The sequence below is a fragment of the Pan paniscus genome, chromosome 22 (genome assembly GCF_029289425.2).
Source record: "Pan paniscus chromosome 22, NHGRI_mPanPan1-v2.0_pri, whole genome shotgun sequence".
Taxonomy (NCBI): Eukaryota; Metazoa; Chordata; class Mammalia; order Primates; family Hominidae; genus Pan; species Pan paniscus.
This window is the reverse complement of record NC_073271.2, coordinates 29,708,756-29,726,193: the sequence shown is the minus strand read 5'-3', so window position 1 is coordinate 29,726,193 and position 17,438 is coordinate 29,708,756. Positions and strand designations below refer to the sequence as shown.

Below are 17,438 nucleotides of genomic sequence, written 5' to 3'. Positions count from 1 at the left end.
GACTCAACCTAAGTGTCCAGATGAATGAATAATATGATATAGATATACACAATGGAATACTGTTCAGCCTTTAAAAAGCAGGAAATTGTGTCATTTGTGACAACACAAATGGAAATGGAGAGCACTATGCTGAGTGAAATAAGCCAGGCACAGAAAGGCAGATACAGCATGTTCTCACTTCTATGTGGAATCTAAAACAAACTCATAGAGGCAGAGAGTAGAAAGGTGGCTACAGTGGCTGCGGGCTGGGGAGAATGGAGTGTTGATGGACAAAGGGTATAAAATCTCAGCTAAACAGGAGGGATATGTTTTTATTTATTTGTTTATTCATGAGATGGAGTTTTGCTCTTATTGCCCAGGCTGGAGTGCAATGGCGTGATCTCGGCTCACTGCAACCTCCGCCTCCCAGGTTCAAGCAATTCTCCTGCCTCAGCCTCCCGAGTAGCTGGGATTACAGGTGCCAGCTGCCGCACCTGGCTACTTTTTGTATTTTTAGTAGAGACGGGGTTTCTCCATGCTGGCCAGGCCCGTCTCGAACTCCTGACCTCAGGTGACCTGCCCACCTCGGCCTCCCAAAGTGCTGGGATTATAGGCGTGAGCCACCGCGCCCAGCCGAGGGATATGTTTTTATTTTCAGTTCTTTGCACAGCATGGTGAGTATAGTTAATAATAGAGTATTGTACATTTCAAAATTGCTGAGAGTAAATTTCAAATGTTTTCATCATAAAATATGTTAAGTATTTGAGATGATGGCTATGTTAACTTGCTTGATTTAATTATTCCACATTGTATTCGTAAATCATAGCATCATTTTGTGCCCCATAAATTTATACAATTATAACTTGTCAATTTACAATGTTAAAAAAAAAAAGAATGATGACTAACAGTGTGACCTTTAGGCTAGATCCTAGGCATGCTGACTGCATCTATAAATGAGGACACTCAACTGAATAACCTGTAATCTCTGTTGTAGCTCCAGCCTTTTGTAAAAGGGAATAATTTCAGTTTCCCGGCAAGTTTGTAGGGGAAAACTTTCAGTTCACCACAACTCTATTTTAGTTTCTATTACTTTCCTGGTGATTTTTTTTTGTATATAATTTGTTTTTATTTTTAATTTGTCTTTGGTGTTTTGTTTTTTGTTTGCTTGTTTATTTTTGAGACAGGGTCTTACTCTGTAGCCCAGGCTGCAGTGAAGTGGAATGATCACAATTCACTGCAGCCTCAAACTCCTGGGTTCAAGCGATCCTCCCACCTCAGCCTCCCAAGTAGCTGGGACAATAGGCATGCACCACCATGTCTGGCTAACTTTTTTTTGTAGAAACTGTCTTGCCATGTTGCCCAGGCTGGTCTCTAACTCCTGAGCTCAAGTGATCTTCCCGCCTTGGCCTCCCAAAGTGCTGGCATTACAGGTATGAGCCACTATGCCCGCCTTCATGATTGTTTAATGAGTGCTCAGTGCTCAGTCACTTTCAACTCAAATAAGTCTGTTCTTTACCAAACCAAAGAGCTATGTTTCAAACATTCCCCCAAAATGTGGTGTTAGTCCTGTTTCTCAAACTTAATAATAGAGTTAAAGAGTAGAGTAATTCTTCCAACTCTTTTGTACTTTTCAGTTCTTAAGCAATTCTGTCAAGCCTAAAACTAATTTTATTTTTCATTCAAAATTTTCAGCATTGTTGTTTTTATTCCTTTGGAGCTAAACTAGAAAGAGATCAAATTATAATTCTTAGATGCTGAAATATGGCTCTCATTTATTGGTTTAATTGTTTTTTGAGATGGAGTTGCACTCTTGTTGCCCAGGCTGGGGTGCAATGAATGGTGTGATCTCAGCTCACTGCAACCTCTGCCTCCTGGGTTCAAGTGATTCTCCTGCCTCAGCCTCCCAAGTAGCTGGGATTACAGGCATGTGCCACCACGCCTGACTAATTTTTGTATTTTTAGTAGAGACGGGGTTTCTCCATGTTGGTCAGGCTGGTCTTGAACTCCTGACCTCAGGTGCTCTGCCTGTCTCGGCCTCCCATAGTGCTGGGATTACAGGTGTGAGCCACTGCACCTGGCCTTATTTGTTTAGTTTTTATAACATAATAAACACCTGTGGACCCCCAACACAAAAGCAAGTGTGTTGACATTAACCCACATCTAACCATGCAATTTCTTTTTTGAGACAAAGTCTTGCCCTGTCACCTAGTCTGGAGTGCAATGGCGCGATCTCAGCTCACTGCAACCTCCATCTCCCGGGTTCAAGCGATTCTCCTGCCTCAGCCTCCCAAGTAGCTGGAATTACAGGTGCCTGCCACCATGCCTGGCTAATTTTTGTATTTTTAGTAGAGACGGGGTTTCACCATGTTGGCCAGGCTGGTCTCAAACTCGTGACCTCAGGTGATCTGCCAGTCTTGGCCTCCCAAAGTGCTGGGATTACAGGTGTGAGCCACCTTGCCTGGCCGCAGTTAGCATTTCTTTAAGGACAACATGATTGAGTTTTTAATAAAAATATGGTAGTCCCAATCCTTTTGATAGAAGATGTTCCCAATAAGTAAATTATACGTTGATTGAGCGTGCACTGTTGAAATAGATGTGCTTTAAAGTCATATATTCACCTTATGAGCTATGTGGCATTAGACAAATTAATCAATTACCCTGAACCCTATTTCATCATCCGTAAAATTGGGAGAATAGCTATCTTAAAGAGTTACCTAAGGAATAAAGTACTGTGTATGCTATCACCTGGTGCTTAATACGTTTTTACTGTTTTAATTCTCAGCTCTTGTCTGAGCATTTCAACATGCATGTCTGAATGCTCCACTTCGCCCACTAGATGGCACTAGTTTGTTGCTAAATGCAGTGCTGACTACTCTGGCTAGTCCACATGAATCATTGCTACTAGAGGAAGCATTTCAAAGAGCTGGTAAAGACTGTGAAAGTGTTATAAAGTTGATCTTAGGTAAAATGAGAAAGAATTTCTTGGCCAGGCGTGGTGGCTTACACCTGTAATCCCAGCACTTTGGGAGGCCAAGGTAGGCAGATCACCTGAGGTCAGGAGTTCGAGACCAGCCTGGCCAACATGGTGAAACCCCGTCTTTACTAAAAAAATACAAAAATTAGCCAGGCCTGGTGGTGTGCACCTGTAATCCCAGCTACTCGGGAGGCTGAGGCAGGAGAATTGCTTGAACCCAGGAGGGGGAGGGGTGCAGTGAGCCAAGATCACACCACTGCACTCCAGCCTGGCGACAGAGTGAGACTCCATCTCAAAAAAAAAAAGAATTTCTTGTATTGCGGAAAAATTACATCAGTGTACAGCATAAATACAAAACAAAAATTAAATAGTGAAACATGTTAAGGAATAGTTTCACAGTCAGATCATGCGGAACTTTTTAAACTATATTAGGAGTTGCATTTGGTTCCAAGTACAGTGTAAAGCCATTGATAAATTTTAAGCAGGGAATTGTTAGGATGTCAGTTATCTTTTTAAAGTATCATTCTGATGATTCTGTTTTTTAAAGATACTGTTAAAGAGATTGAAAACAGAAGGCACAAAGTTGAAAATAATATTTACAGCACATGAACAAATGACTTCTCTAGAATATATAAAGAATTCCTGTAAAGCTCTAAATAAGAAAAAGACAAAACAATAGAAAAATTGATTAACACTTGAAAAAGGAATTCACAAAAGGAATTCCAGATGGCCAGTAAACATGGAAAGATGCTCAACCTCTTTTAGTAGTCAGAGAAAGCAAATTAAAATCATAGTAAGAAACTATTACCTACCTACATAATTGGTAAAAATGTATAAATGTGATCATTCTACAAGTTGACAAGGACATTCACAGCAACAGGACACTACTGTGGGAAAGTAAATTGATGTAATTACTTTGGAAAGGTGTAGTTAGGGAACAGATAATATACCTGGGACCTAGGATTTCCACTCCAATTTAAATATCCTAGGAAAACCCATGCACGGTGTAACAATATTTTTCATATACGAACACACTTAGCAGCATTGTTTGTAACTGACAAAAATTGGAGACAACACAAATGTTCATCAGCTAAACAGTGGGTAAGCAAATGAAGGTGTTTTTAATATATTGGAATGCCATAAAACAACAAGAATGAAAGTGCTCTAACAGCCTCATCCACAGAATGGATGCCTTAAAAACATAATATGGAACATAAAAAGCAAGGTAGAAAAGAATGCATATGGTATGATTCCATTCAGATAAAGTTTAAAGCCTTGGCAATATGAAATTTTTTTTTTTTTTTTTTTTTTTTTGAGACGGAGTCTCGCTCTGTCACCCAGGCTGGAGTGCAGTGGTGCAATCTTAGCTCACTGCAACCTCCACCTCCCGGGTTCACGCCATTCTCTTGCCTCAGCCTCCCCAGTAGTTGGGACCAAAGGCGCCTGCCACCACGCCTGGCTACTTTTTTTTTTTTTTTTTTTTTTTTTGAGACGGAGTCTCGCTGTGTCACCCAGGCTGGAGTGCATTGGCATGAGCTCTGCTCGCTACAAGCTCTGCCTCCCGGGTTCACACCATTCTCTTGCCTCAGCCTCTCCGAGTAGCTGGGAATACAGGCGCCCGCCACCACGCCTGGCTAATTTTTTGTATTTTCAGTAGAGACGGGGTTTCACCGTGGTCTCGATCTCCTGACCTCGTGATCCGCCCGCCTCGGCCTCCCAAAGTGCTAGGATTACAAGCGTGAGCCACCACGCCCGGCCAGAGACGGGGTTTCACCGTGTCAGTCAGGATGGTCTCGATCTCCTGACCTCGTGATCTGCCTGCCTCGGCCTCCCAAAGTGCTGGGATTACAGGCGTGAGCCACCACGCCAGGCCAGGAAATTGTATTGTTTAGGAATGCGTACTAATGAGTGATACAAATAAGAAATTGCATGAGAATGGTGGTGACCTTTGGTGAGGAGAGAAGAGGCTGCTGGGGTGATGGTTGTGCTCTCTCTCCACCAGGATGGTATACCGTTAACTTTGCATATTTCCTTTATATTTATTCATCCAGCTGTATTTTATATTTTACATACTTTTTCTGCACATTTTATTTCACAATATAAAAAGTTTTAAAAATACACACACACCTACTCCTATATGGAGAATTATTCATAGGCAAATAATGGAAAGTATTGTAGGTGAGAGAGAATGGGAGTAGGGGCTTGGACCAGGGCCATAGTAGTACTAGAGATGGAGAGAAATAGATCCAGGAGGTAGGACTTGTGGGACTTGCTAACAGATTGTTTCTTCTTGTTCTTTATGGTAGTTCATAAACCAGAAAAGGTCACATGGACGGAAGCAGCAGGAAGCATTTGGGATGGAGTGCGTGCCTATACAGCTCTGCATTATCTTTCTCATCTCTCTCCTGGAAAATCAGTGCTGATAATGGATGGAGCAAGTGTAGGTGCTAATGGTTTTGTTAAGAAACAGACAAGCATACAGTAAACTTAGGAAATTTAGCAATGAGCCATCCATTTGCTAATATAATTCTTTGCCAATAGCTTATTGATTGACTTTTTTTCCAGTGTCCTATTTTGTTATAATAAGCAGCTTTTATCAATAGAAGATCAAAGTTAGATTTAGTGTGATTAGTTTATGACTTTGAATCTGCTGGTACATTAAAAAGACAAGCCATTTTTATTCATTCCTGTTAGACAAAGCCTAAGATGCCGCATGAGCCTTTGAAGTCGTAGTCCAGAATTCCCTAACAGGTTTGTAGCCTGTTTCCCACCCTCACACTTACGTTGATCAAGTATTGGCATTTTATGTATAGATGGATCACACAAAAGATCAACATGTCCTAATTTAAACATATTACATATATCAAAAAATAGTTCAAGACACTAAAAGAATACATAAAATATTGTCATCTAAAAATGTTAAGAAAATCTTGAAATTAACTTATAGTTTTATTTTCTAACTGGCTTGTGATGAAATGCTTTCTTCCTGCTTTTCTTTGAAGAAAAGGCAAAGCTGTCTTCAGCACTGGCTTCAGCCTGATATCCAACATCAGGATAGTAGTGTTTCCCCGAACTTACCCTATAGGTCTGAACAGGATGGAGCTTTTGAAGTGTTTTGATCTTCAAAGAGAGATAGCTGGACTCCCATATATAGTATATAATTAGCTTAGACCATCGCATTGACAAGGCCCAGTTTTCTCTTTGCAAGGCCATGTGTCTGAATGTGGCCCTCCATCCTTGAAATTATGTGCTGTGGTCAGACTGAGTGACAGCGTGTGACATGCAGCTTTTCCACCACCCCTTGTAAAGAAGAAAGTCAATCAAATATTTCCCCTGTTAAACTTGCCCATAACTTTGCTCTTTTCCTATTAGATAACATTTTAAAATATACTAAAGTAACACTAGAGAATTATACTTTATTAAATAATATAAAGAAATAATTCGATATGGCCTCTGTTCTATAACCATACACCCACTGTATATGTTTTTCTACACAGGCATTTGGTACAATAGCTATTCAGTTAGCACATCATAGAGGAGCCAAAGTGATTTCAACAGCATGCAGCCTTGAAGATAAGCAGTGCCTTGAAAGATTCAGACCTCCCATAGGTGGGTAATATTATGAGCACAGACTTTAAAACAGGAAATTTTGAAGGAAAATCACCTTTAAAAATGTACTTGTAAAACCAAGTACAAAATCCTTGGCCAGGTGCAGTGGCTCACAACTGTAATCTCAGCACCTTGGGAAGCCAGGGTGGGAGGATTGCTTGAGCCCAGGAGTTTGAGACCAGCCTGAGCAACATAGAAGACCTCATCTATATATAATCTTAAAAAAAAAAAAAAAAGAATTTATAAAATCCCAAATGAAAGTCAGTTTCAAAATGCAGTGTACGTGCTATCTCCCAATTTGCTTTTTTTTTTTTTTGAAACAGGGTCTCACTGTGTCACCCAGCTGGAGTACAATGGCACAGTGGTGGCTCACTGCAGTATGGACCTCCCCAGGGTCAGGTGATCCTCCCACCTCAGCCACCTGAGTAGCTGGGACTACAGGCATATGCCATCACGCCCAGCTAATTTTTTGTATTTTTTGTAGAGACGGGTTTAGCCATGTTGCCTAGGCTGGTATCAAACTTCTGAGCTCAAGCAATGCACCCACCTTGGCCTCCCAAAGTGCTGGAATTACAGGCATGAGCCACCATGTCCAGCCCCAGTTTACTTAAGTGATAGTTTTAATTTTAATTATGTTTTTTTTAAACTTACATTTTTCAATGTTTTTTCCTGTTTTCCCCATTGTTTTCAACAATTTACTTAACTTTGAATTAGGTGAACTTTGATGCAGTTTAGAAACACCTGATGCAGGCTGGGTGTGGAAGAACTAGAGACAAGCCTCAGAGAACTAGCTTCTCCAAGGATATACACCTAATAAAGGACTGGAATGAGATTTGAACCCAGGCCTGTCTGACAGTAAAGCTCACATTATTTCCATTGTTACATTATGCTTGTGACAGAGATAACCAAGAAATAGAAGGAAGGCAATACAGGGGCTGGAGAAAGGAGGAGAAAAGGAAAAAGAAGAGATCTGAAAATAGAATGGAGAAAGAGCACAGGCTGGGCGTGGTGGCTCACATCTGTAATCCCAGCACTTTGGGAGGCCGAGGCGGGTGGATCACTTGAGGTGAGGAGTTCAAGACCAGCCTGGCCAACGTGATGAAACCCCATCTCTATTAAAAATACAAAAATTAGCTGGGCGTGGTGGCAGACGCCTGTAATCCCAGCTACTCAGGAGGCTGAGGCAGGAGAATTGCTAGAACCTGGGAGGTGGAGGTTGCAGTGAGCCGAGATCGTGTCAGTGCACTCCAGCGTGGGCAACAGAGCGACAGTCCGCCCCAAAAAAAAAAAAAAAAAAACATGAATGGACCGGGCACAGTGGCTCACACCTATAATCCCAGCACTTTGGGAGGCCAAGGCGGGCAGATCATGAGGTCCAGAGATGGAGACCATACTGGCTAACATGGTGAAACCCGTCTCTACTAAAAATACAAAAAAAAAATTAGCTGGCGTGGTGGCGGGCACCTGTAGTCCCAGCTACTCGGGAGGCTGAGGCAGGAGAATGGCGTGAACCTGGGAGGCAGAGCTTGCAGTGAGCCGAGATCGCGCCACTGCACTCCAGACTGGGTGACAGAGCGAGACTCCATCTCAAAAAAAAAAAAGCATGAATGGTATGAAAAAAAAGAACATGAACGAAGGGAAATTTCTTATTTGTTAATTTGCCTTTCCTAGATTGCTTGTCCCCCTTTCCCTTTTGTCCTCTTCCTCCTTGCCTCCAAATCCTAGATTACTCTGTTGGACTACACCACTAATCTGAGCAGCTCTAAGAGGAATTCTCTTCAGCTGGAAGGTGTTGAAAGATAGAGAAAGGAAATACAAACATGTTGTTATTTGCCAGTTCAAAATTCTGAGAATTATTTTTAATTCTGTCAATAATTTATATTCTATTAATAGGTTACTACTAATATCCTTTAATGCAGCCAGTTAAAATCTGTTTAATTTTTACTGACTTGCCTAAAAATCATGTTCCTTTTCCTTAGCTTTACGATTTTTCTTCATTTGGGAGAGTAAGTGGGGAAGAGAGGGAGATTTCTATGACTGAGAAAGGGTGAAACAGCCTCTAGTAGATAATTACCATATTATACAAATACAGACTGTCCCCAGCTGACAGTGTTTCGATTTAGGATTTTTTAAATGTTACGATCGGTTTATTGGGGTATAGAGTGCATTTTTGACTTACGGTGGGTATATTGGGATGTAGCCCATCATAAAGATGAGCATATCATCTGTATATTTTTATGTTTTTTAGCTCTAAAGACTATTAAATATGAACATACTTGAGAAACTACTTAATCTAGCTGGGGGCGGTGGCTCACCCTATAATCCCAGGGATTTAGGAGGCCAAGGCAGGAGGATCACATGAAGCCAAGAGTTCAAAAATAGCTTAGGCAACATAGCAAGACCCTCTCCCTACAAAAAAAATTTAAAAAATTAGCCAGGCATGGTGGCATGTACCTGTAGTCCTAGCTACTTGGGAGGCTAGGGCAGGAGGATTGCTTGAACCCAGGAGTTCAAGGCTGCACTGGGCTGTGATCACACCACTGCACTCCATTCTGGTCAATGGAGTGAGACCCTGTCTGAAAAAAAAAAAAGAAACTGACTTAATCTTCCATTTCATGTCGTATTATATATGTACCTCTGTGTTTTCAGATTCCTAATTCTGGCAACATATCCTATAACTGTAGAGAATAGTGCTCTGTGTCAACAGACCAGCCTTGGATCACCTTCTCCACAAAATGTTCACATTTTAGTTTTATTAAATATACAAGTCTCTTCATTTAGACTGCTATATCCCATATTGGGTTAGATGAGAAAAAGTATAATTTAAATTGACTTTCTCCCTTTAAATTCAGTAATTGTTTGAATTGCTTAACTCATTTCAAGAATAGATATTTATTTGCTTTTCTTTTTCTTTTTCCCTGATTTGTTTGTGTTGATCACATAGAGAACAGTACAATTGCCTGATTTCCTGTCCTTTACAGCCCGAGTGATTGATGTATCTAATGGGAAAGTTCATGTTGCTGAAAGCTGTTTGGAAGAAACAGGTGGCCTGGGAGTAGATATTGTCCTAGATGCTGGAGGTAGGTACCTTATGAAATTAGTAGCCTGTGTAGTTTTTTTAGTTTGATGAATTTAAGAAAAAAAATTTAACCAGGGCATAATTATTAATGCACTTATTAAACCAGATGTTCAGTTTTAGGTTTTGTTTTTAACTGAAGACTTTTTAATTTAAATTGGAACTTCCACTTTATTCTCATTGTAAGCACTGTATGTAAGAGAGAACATGCTTATCTTTTACAGCGTAGACTAGGGGTGTCCAATCTTTTGGCTTCCCTGGCCACATTGGAAGAAGAATTGTCTTAGGCCACACATAAAATACACTAACACTAATGATATCTTATGAGCCAAAAAAAAAAAAAAAACTCAAAAATGTCTTATAATGTTTTAAGAAAGTTACGAATTTGTGTTGGGCAGCATTTAAAGCCATCCTGGGCAGGCTGCGAGTTGGACAAGCTTGGTGTAGACATTGGAGTAACAAATGACATATCGCTACAAGAAATCTAGAAACATGGCCTCCTCAGTGGCTCCCAGAAAACACAGCATCATTCTGATGCCTTTTCAGTCCCATCTGCTGTGTGTGGCTGCCTTCGATTGGATAGTTGACTTCTGCAGTCTCTATTTGGAAAATATCAAAATTTGTTCCAGTTTCACTTTTCTTGAATGTTTTTAGTTTAAGCAGTATTTATTTAACACTTACTCTGAACACACTTAAGTAATAGCATGACTTCTAAAGGATAGGCTTTACAAGCCTGCAAAGTGCTTCTATTTATACTTTGGTAGGATTTATCTTCTAATGTGAGAATCATGGATGAATATGGTTATGACTATAGTGTGGTTTTTTAAACCAGTATTTTCTAAGATTTGAAAATAGCTCAGGAAAATCTGTCAGTGGAAGTAAATACATACTTTATTGCATCATTTTTTCACATGGACATTTCAGTAATTATGTTAAGACTATCTTGAGTCTATGAGTTTTTTAATTGGGAATCAATTCATCTCACTATATTAAGCTATCAGTGTTAATTGTCAGATTTGGTTATGTGTTACATTACCTTGCCTGGTTTTCAAATGAAGATAGACTTTTTATCTTTATTTATTTCTATAATAAATAGATTTACAATAAATTATAATTAAATGTTGAATAAATTTTATGATCAGTTTAATGCAAAAAGTAGATTTTAAGGTATCAGAATACATTGTGTGTTGCTTTTTCTAAGAAAAATATTTCCTCATTTGTACATTAAAAAGTAAAGAGGGCTAGGTGCGGTGGCTCATGCCTGTAATCCCAGCACTTTGGGAGGCCGAGGCGGGCGGATCACAAGGTCAGGAGATTGAGACCATCCTGGCTAACACAGTGAAACCCCGTCTCTACTAAAAATACAAAAAAAAATTAGCCGGGCATGGTGGTGGCGCTTGTAGTCCCAGCTACTCAGGAGGCTGAGGCAGGAGGATGGCGTGAACCCGGGAGGCGGAGCTTGCAGTGAGCCTAGATCACGCCACTGCACTCCAGCCTGGGCGACAGAGCGAGACTCTGTCTCAAAAAAAAAAAAAAAAAAGTAAAGAGAGTGCCAGACACAGTGGCCTGTGCCTGTAGTCCCAACTACTCATGAGGCTGAGGCTGGAGGATTGCTGGAGTCCAGGCCAGCCTGGGCAACATAGTAAGACCTTGTCTCTAAATAAATAAGAACTTGTTTGAAGAATAAATTTTTGTCAGATTATTATAAAATATATTTCTTCTCTCTCTCTTTTTTTAAAACTATTCCCTTGCAAGTGAGATTATATAGTAAAGATGATGAACCAGCTGTAAAACTACAACTACTACCACATAAACATGATATCATCACACTTCTTGGTGTTGGAGGCCACTGGGTAACAACAGAAGAAAACCTTCAGGTACTATCAGAAACCATAAAGCATTACCATTACACCAAAGAGGTGTAATTAACAAACAATAATGCCTAAGTTATTTGAGGCAAGGTATGACTAAATTAGTATAAAATCTGGGCCAGGCATGGTGGACCTATGAGTCCAGCACTATGGGAGGCCGCGGCGGGCGGATCACTTGAGGCCAGGAGTTCAAGACCAGCCTGGCCAACATGGTGAAACCCCATCTCTACAAAAAATACAAAAATTAGCCAGGCATGGTGGCACAGGCTTATATTCCCAGCTCCTTGAGAGACTGAGGGCTGAGGCATGAGAATTACTTGAACCTGGGAAGCGGAGGTTGTAGTGAGCCGAGATTGCGCCACTCCACACCAGCCTGGGTCACAGAGTGAGACTCTGTCTCAAAAAAAAAAAAAAAAGAAAAAAATCTGAAAAATAAAGAAATTTAGCTTTTTTTTTCCATTCCATATTTTATATCAGAAAGAAATGTAGCTTTTTTTTTCACTTTAGCAACATGTTGGCCAAAATGTTGAAATACTGCCTAGTAGAGACATCCTTTCAATGACGATGAAGTGTAATTTTATTTAGTGATTTAGACATGTGACTTACGAATTTATTTTATTTTATTTTTTTATTTTTTGGAACAAAGTTTCACTCTTATTGCCCAGGCTGGAGCACAATGGCATGATCTCGGCTCACTGCAACCTCTGCCTCCCAGGTTCAAGCGATTCTCCTGCCTCAGCCTCCTGAGTAGCTGGGATTACAGGCGCCCGCCACCACGCCCAGTTAATTTTTGTATATTTAGTAGAGACAGGGTTTCACCATGTTGACCAGGGTGGTCTTGAACTTCTGACCTCAGGTGATCCACCTGCCTCGGCCTCCCAAAGTGCTGGGATTACAGGTGTGAGCCACCACGCTGGCATGAATTTTTAATAGTATTTCAGATAGCATTTTTTCTCGGTGACATTGTTGACATATACTTAGCAAAATATTTCTATATAAAATTATCACAATTTCCTAATTATTCAAATTGGAATTACTATATATGTTTATGTATCTCTCAAGGTTATATTTTTCAGCATTCTAGTTACATATTTACATGATGGCTGATATGCAAATACCGTAATTCTCACCTACCAATCTTCACTGATTTTCCAACACCCTCATGAAGATGGCCAGAAAAGACACACACACACCCCTACCACTTCACCACCAGGATTCTAGATTGGCCTTGCATCTGCCATGTACTTATCACCTCGCTGTTTCATCATTTTCGACCATGAAATAGAAAATATTATCGTTTATGTTATTAAAGTTTATGTGCATATTTTTGTGATTTGGACATCATTTAATTTGTGTAGAAGTTTTTCTGACTCAAGATACCAGTCATCCTGCTGTTAAACTCACAATAATTGATTAGTCTTTGTTTCATTCTATCCAAGTTGGATCCTCCAGACAGCCACTGCCTTTTCCTCAAGGGAGCAACGTTAGCTTTCCTGAATGATGAAGTTTGGAATTTGTCAAATGTACAACAGGGAAAATATCTTTATATCCTTTTTATCGACTGATTGAGTTTCTGGCTTGAAACTTTGTACTGTACTAAGTTCTTTCATTACGATAATAGGAAATAATAATAGCAGTTAAGTTTCCTTAAGTATTCCAAACAGTATTCCAAGTGCCTTGCAAGTATTCATTTAAACATTAAAACAGCCTTTTGAGATGTAAGTACTGTTATCATCCCCATTTCACAGGTGAAGAAACAGAAGCACAGTGATGTTGATACAGACTCAAGGACGCAGCAAGTGGCGGAGCAAGAATCACACTCAGGCGGTCTCTCTCCTTTCTGAACGGAGATGAGCCCTAAGATACCTGGAAGATTTTGTTTTTAACCTCACATTAAGGAAAGTACACGTCAGCTTGAAAGGTTGCACACTTACTCCTATGATGGTGCCATTGCACAGAAACATTTCAGAATACTTTTCTAAATTAAAGAGTTTGTGGAGTGTTTTATAAATATCAATGCTAGGAAATCTTTATCAAATGAAGATAGGTTTGACTTTTTGAAACAAAAGTCATTCAGAGATAAGTCTGGTGTGATTGAAGCCAAATCATTCCAGTTGAGTAAAAATAATAAAAAGTTTGGAATATACAAACAATTTCAAAAAGAAAGGTCCAAACCTCTTTAGAGTAGGGTCAACTTAAGAATTCCTTTTATTTCTAAAATGACTGGCTTAGAGGCAGCAGCACTTGGTAAAAGTTTTAATGTATTGGATAAAAAAAAAGTTATCATTACTTGATAGAGCATATGTGTGTGTCTGAAGAAAGATTTACATAGCCTTACACTTCTGTCTACTGAATATCATACGTTACTTTTCTTAAATGTGTCTAGTCATATATGTGTGATATGTATAAAGGCCAGTTCCCTCCAGGAGCAATGACAGTCTTTATTCAGAGCTTTAAGGTAGTTATGTAGGCCGGGCATGGTGGCACATGCCTGTAATCCCAGCTACTCATGAGGCTGAGGCAGAAGAATCGCTTGAACCTGGGAGGCGGAGGTTTCAGTGAGCCAAGATTGCGCTACTACACTCCAGCCTGGTGACAGAGTGAGACTCCATCTCAAAAAAAAAAAAAAAAAAAAAAAAAGTTACATAATTAGTATACTGCATGTATTAAGTTTTAAGGAGTAGATTTCAAAACCCCTTCATATAGTGAATGTATGAGTTTAAAGTTATTTCTGATTAAATATTTCCTATTAAATTTGAAAATTAGATTTAACTTTCTAAAAGGATTTTTAATTAATTTCATTTTTTAAAAAGGTACATGAGCTGGCGCAGTGGCTCTTGCCTGTAATCCCAGCACTTTGGGAGGCCGAGGTGGGGGATCACGAGGTCAGGAAATCGAGACCATCCTGGCTAACATGATGAAACCCCGTCTCTATTAAAAATACCAAAAAAAAAAAAATTAGTTGGGTGTGGTGGCACACGCCTGTAGTCCCAGCTACTCCAGAGGCTGAGGCAGGGGAATTGCTTGAACCCAGGCAGTGAAGGTTGCAGTGAGCTGAGATCGCGCCACTGCACTCCAGCTTAGCTACAGAGCGAGACTCTGTCTCAAAAAAAAAAAAAAAAAGTAAATGTCCAATCCAATAACATTGTAATTATTAAGAATAACATGGAATGATGCTACAGTGGAGAATACCATGTGGCTATTAAAAGTAACAGTTAACAAAAGTAATATTAGTTAAGGTTAGAATACTATGTAGCTATTAGTTTTGATTTTTTTTTTTTTTTTTTTTTGAGACAGAGTCTCACTCTTGCCCAGGCTGGAGTGCAGTGGCATGAGCTTGGCTCACTGCAACCTCCAACTCCTGGGTTCAAGCAATTCTCCTGTCTCAGCCTCCTGAGTAGCTGGGATTACAGACATGCGCCACCACGCCTGGCTAATTTTTTGTATTTTTTAGTAGAGACGGAGTTTCACCATGTTGGTCAAGCTGGTCTCAAACGCCTAACCTCAGGTGATCCACACGCCTCAGCCTCCCAAAGTGCTGGGATTACAGGCATGGGCCACCACTCCCGGCTGTAGCTATTAGTTTTGAATCTTACATGTTGGAAACTAGACTGCTCTGCTTATAGTATATAACTTAATTCTCTCAAACCACCTCTCCCGATGAGAAGGCAATTTTAACCTATTTGACAAATCCTTGGACCAAGTTGAAACATGACATGTGTATATGAAATACTGTACATTTTCCAGAATCAGAAATACATGCTTTGCACACAGGTAAGAATTTTATTAACAGCAGTAGGAAGGGAACTTGCAGGGATGTGAATTAGTAAATTTATATTCTTTAGTTTCCTTTTAAAAATATGTTTAGGCCAGGTGTGGTGGCTCACGCCTGTAATCCCAGCACTTTGGGAGGCCAAGGTGGGCGGATCACGAGGTCAGGAGATTGAGACCATCCTGGCGAACATGGTGAAACCCCTTCTCTACTAAAAATACAAAAAATTAACCAGGCATGGTGGCGGGCACCTGTAGTCCCAGCTACTCGGGAGGCTGAGGCAGGAGAATGGCATGAACCCAGGAGGCGGAGCTTGCAGTGAGCCGAGGTCGTGCCACTGCACTCCAGCCTGGGCAACATAGTGAGACTCCGTCTCAAAAAAAAAGAAATGTTTTAAATGACTTATATTTTCTTTTTTTTTTTTTTTTTTTGAGACGGAGTCTCGCTTTGTCACCAAGGCTAGAGTGAAGTGGCGCCATCTCAGCTCACTGCAACCTCTGCCTCCCAGGTTCAAGCAATTCTCCTGTCTCAGCCTCCCAAGTAGCTGAGACTATAGGCGCATGCCACCATGCCCACCTAATTTTTGTATTTTTAGTAGAGGCAGGATTTCACCATATTGGTCAGGCTGGTCTCGAACTCTTGACCTCAGGTGATCCACCTGCTACAGCCTCCCAAAATGCTGGGATTACAGGCGTTAGCCACCGCACCCAGCCCTAATTTGCATTTTCTAAAGTCCTGAATCATACAGTAGTCCTCACTTGTGCAAACCCTCCTCATTCAGTTCATACAAGCTAAGTTGCTGCTTGTGATTTAACAGAGACATCTCCTTCCAACTGTGTCATTCTAGGCCATAAATAATTCAGAAGTACGGGCAATTACATAGAATCTTGATCTTAGTATTATAATTTCAATTAAATTAGCAAGATAGATTTTTTCTTTGACTTTTACATAATTTTCTGATTCTCTTAGTGACATACAGTCAGCCCCCTGTATCTGAGGGTTCCACATCCAGGGATTCAACCAATCAAGGATCAAAAATATTTGGAGGCTGGGGGCAGTGGCTCATGCCTGTAATCCCAACGCTTTGGGAGGCTGAGGCAGGAGGATGGCTTCATCTCAGGAGTTTGAGACCAGCCTGGGCAACATAGGGAGACCCTGTCTATACAAAAATGAAAATAAATTAACCTGGTGTGGTGGTGAATTGCTGTGGTCCCAGCTACTTGGGAGGCTGAGGATCACTAGAGCCTGAGAGGTTGAGGCTGCAGTGAGCCATGATCATGCCACTGCACTCTAGCCTGGGCCACAGAGGGGGCCCCTGTCTCAAAAAAAAAAAAAAAAAAAAACTCTGAAAAAGTAATAATACAACAATTAAAAAAAACAAAAAAAAATAGCATAACCACTATCTACATAGTATTTACATTGCATTAGGTATTATAAGTAATATAGAGATGACTTAATGTATAATGGAGATGTGCCTCGGTTATATGCAAATACTAGGCCATTTTTTTTTTTCTTTCTTTCTTTTTTTCTTTTGAGACAGGGTATTGCTCTGTTGCCCTGGCTGGAGTGCAGTGCTCATTCCAGCTCACTGTAACCTCAAACCCATGTGCTCAAGGGATCCTCCTGCCTCAGCCTCCCCAGTAGCTGGGGCAACAGGCACATGCCACCATGCCTGGCTAATTTTTAATTTTTTTGTAGAGAGCCTTGTTTCCCAAGCTGCTGCACTATTTTCTATAAGGGACTTGAGTATCTGGAGATTTTGGTCTTCATGGGGGTCCTGGAACCAATCCCTCATGGATGCGTGAGGGATGACTGTATATCATACACACACAAAGTTTACTGGCTTCTGCAAACAAATTTTGAGCCTATTAACCAACCAGCCTGGTCAACGAATGTACATCTAAAGTAAGATATATACGTGCTAAAATTGTTTTTAACTAAAAATGCCATATGTAGTGTAGAAATGAAAACTAGACACTATTTCATTCGCATCCATTGAGATAATAGTGGTGAGCACTTAGGATAAGCACCAGGCTTGACTTGCTGCTCTTGTCACTTGTCCTTGGAAATTTAGGCTCTATTACACCACCAACTCTCAAATCATTTCCCTGTTGTAGAGCTAAACTTGACGTCCTACAGAATTTCTCTAACTTAACA

The 17,438-nt window shown here is 40.4% G+C and overlaps 1 protein-coding gene across 4 annotated transcripts in view; it reads left to right on the top strand.

Annotated features, from left to right (window-relative positions):
- The window catches only part of CRYZL1 (crystallin zeta like 1), a 52,449-nt gene that overhangs the window by 33,021 nt on the left and 1,990 nt on the right, over positions 1 to 17,438 (top strand). For 3 of the 4 annotated variants that reach the window (XM_003823979.5, XM_055105259.2, XM_034947933.3), the window contains exons 7-11: positions 5,260 to 5,393; positions 6,451 to 6,562; positions 9,544 to 9,642; positions 11,394 to 11,515; positions 12,949 to 13,054. In XM_003823979.5, the coding sequence (XP_003824027.3) occupies positions 5,260 to 5,393; positions 6,451 to 6,562; positions 9,544 to 9,642; positions 11,394 to 11,515; positions 12,949 to 13,054 (573 nt within the window). Of the gene's footprint in view, positions 1 to 5,259; positions 5,394 to 6,450; positions 6,563 to 9,543; positions 9,643 to 11,393; positions 11,516 to 12,948; positions 13,056 to 13,172; positions 13,193 to 17,438 lie in introns of all 4 variants that reach the window. The other variant, XR_010111092.1, reaches the window with a different exon arrangement.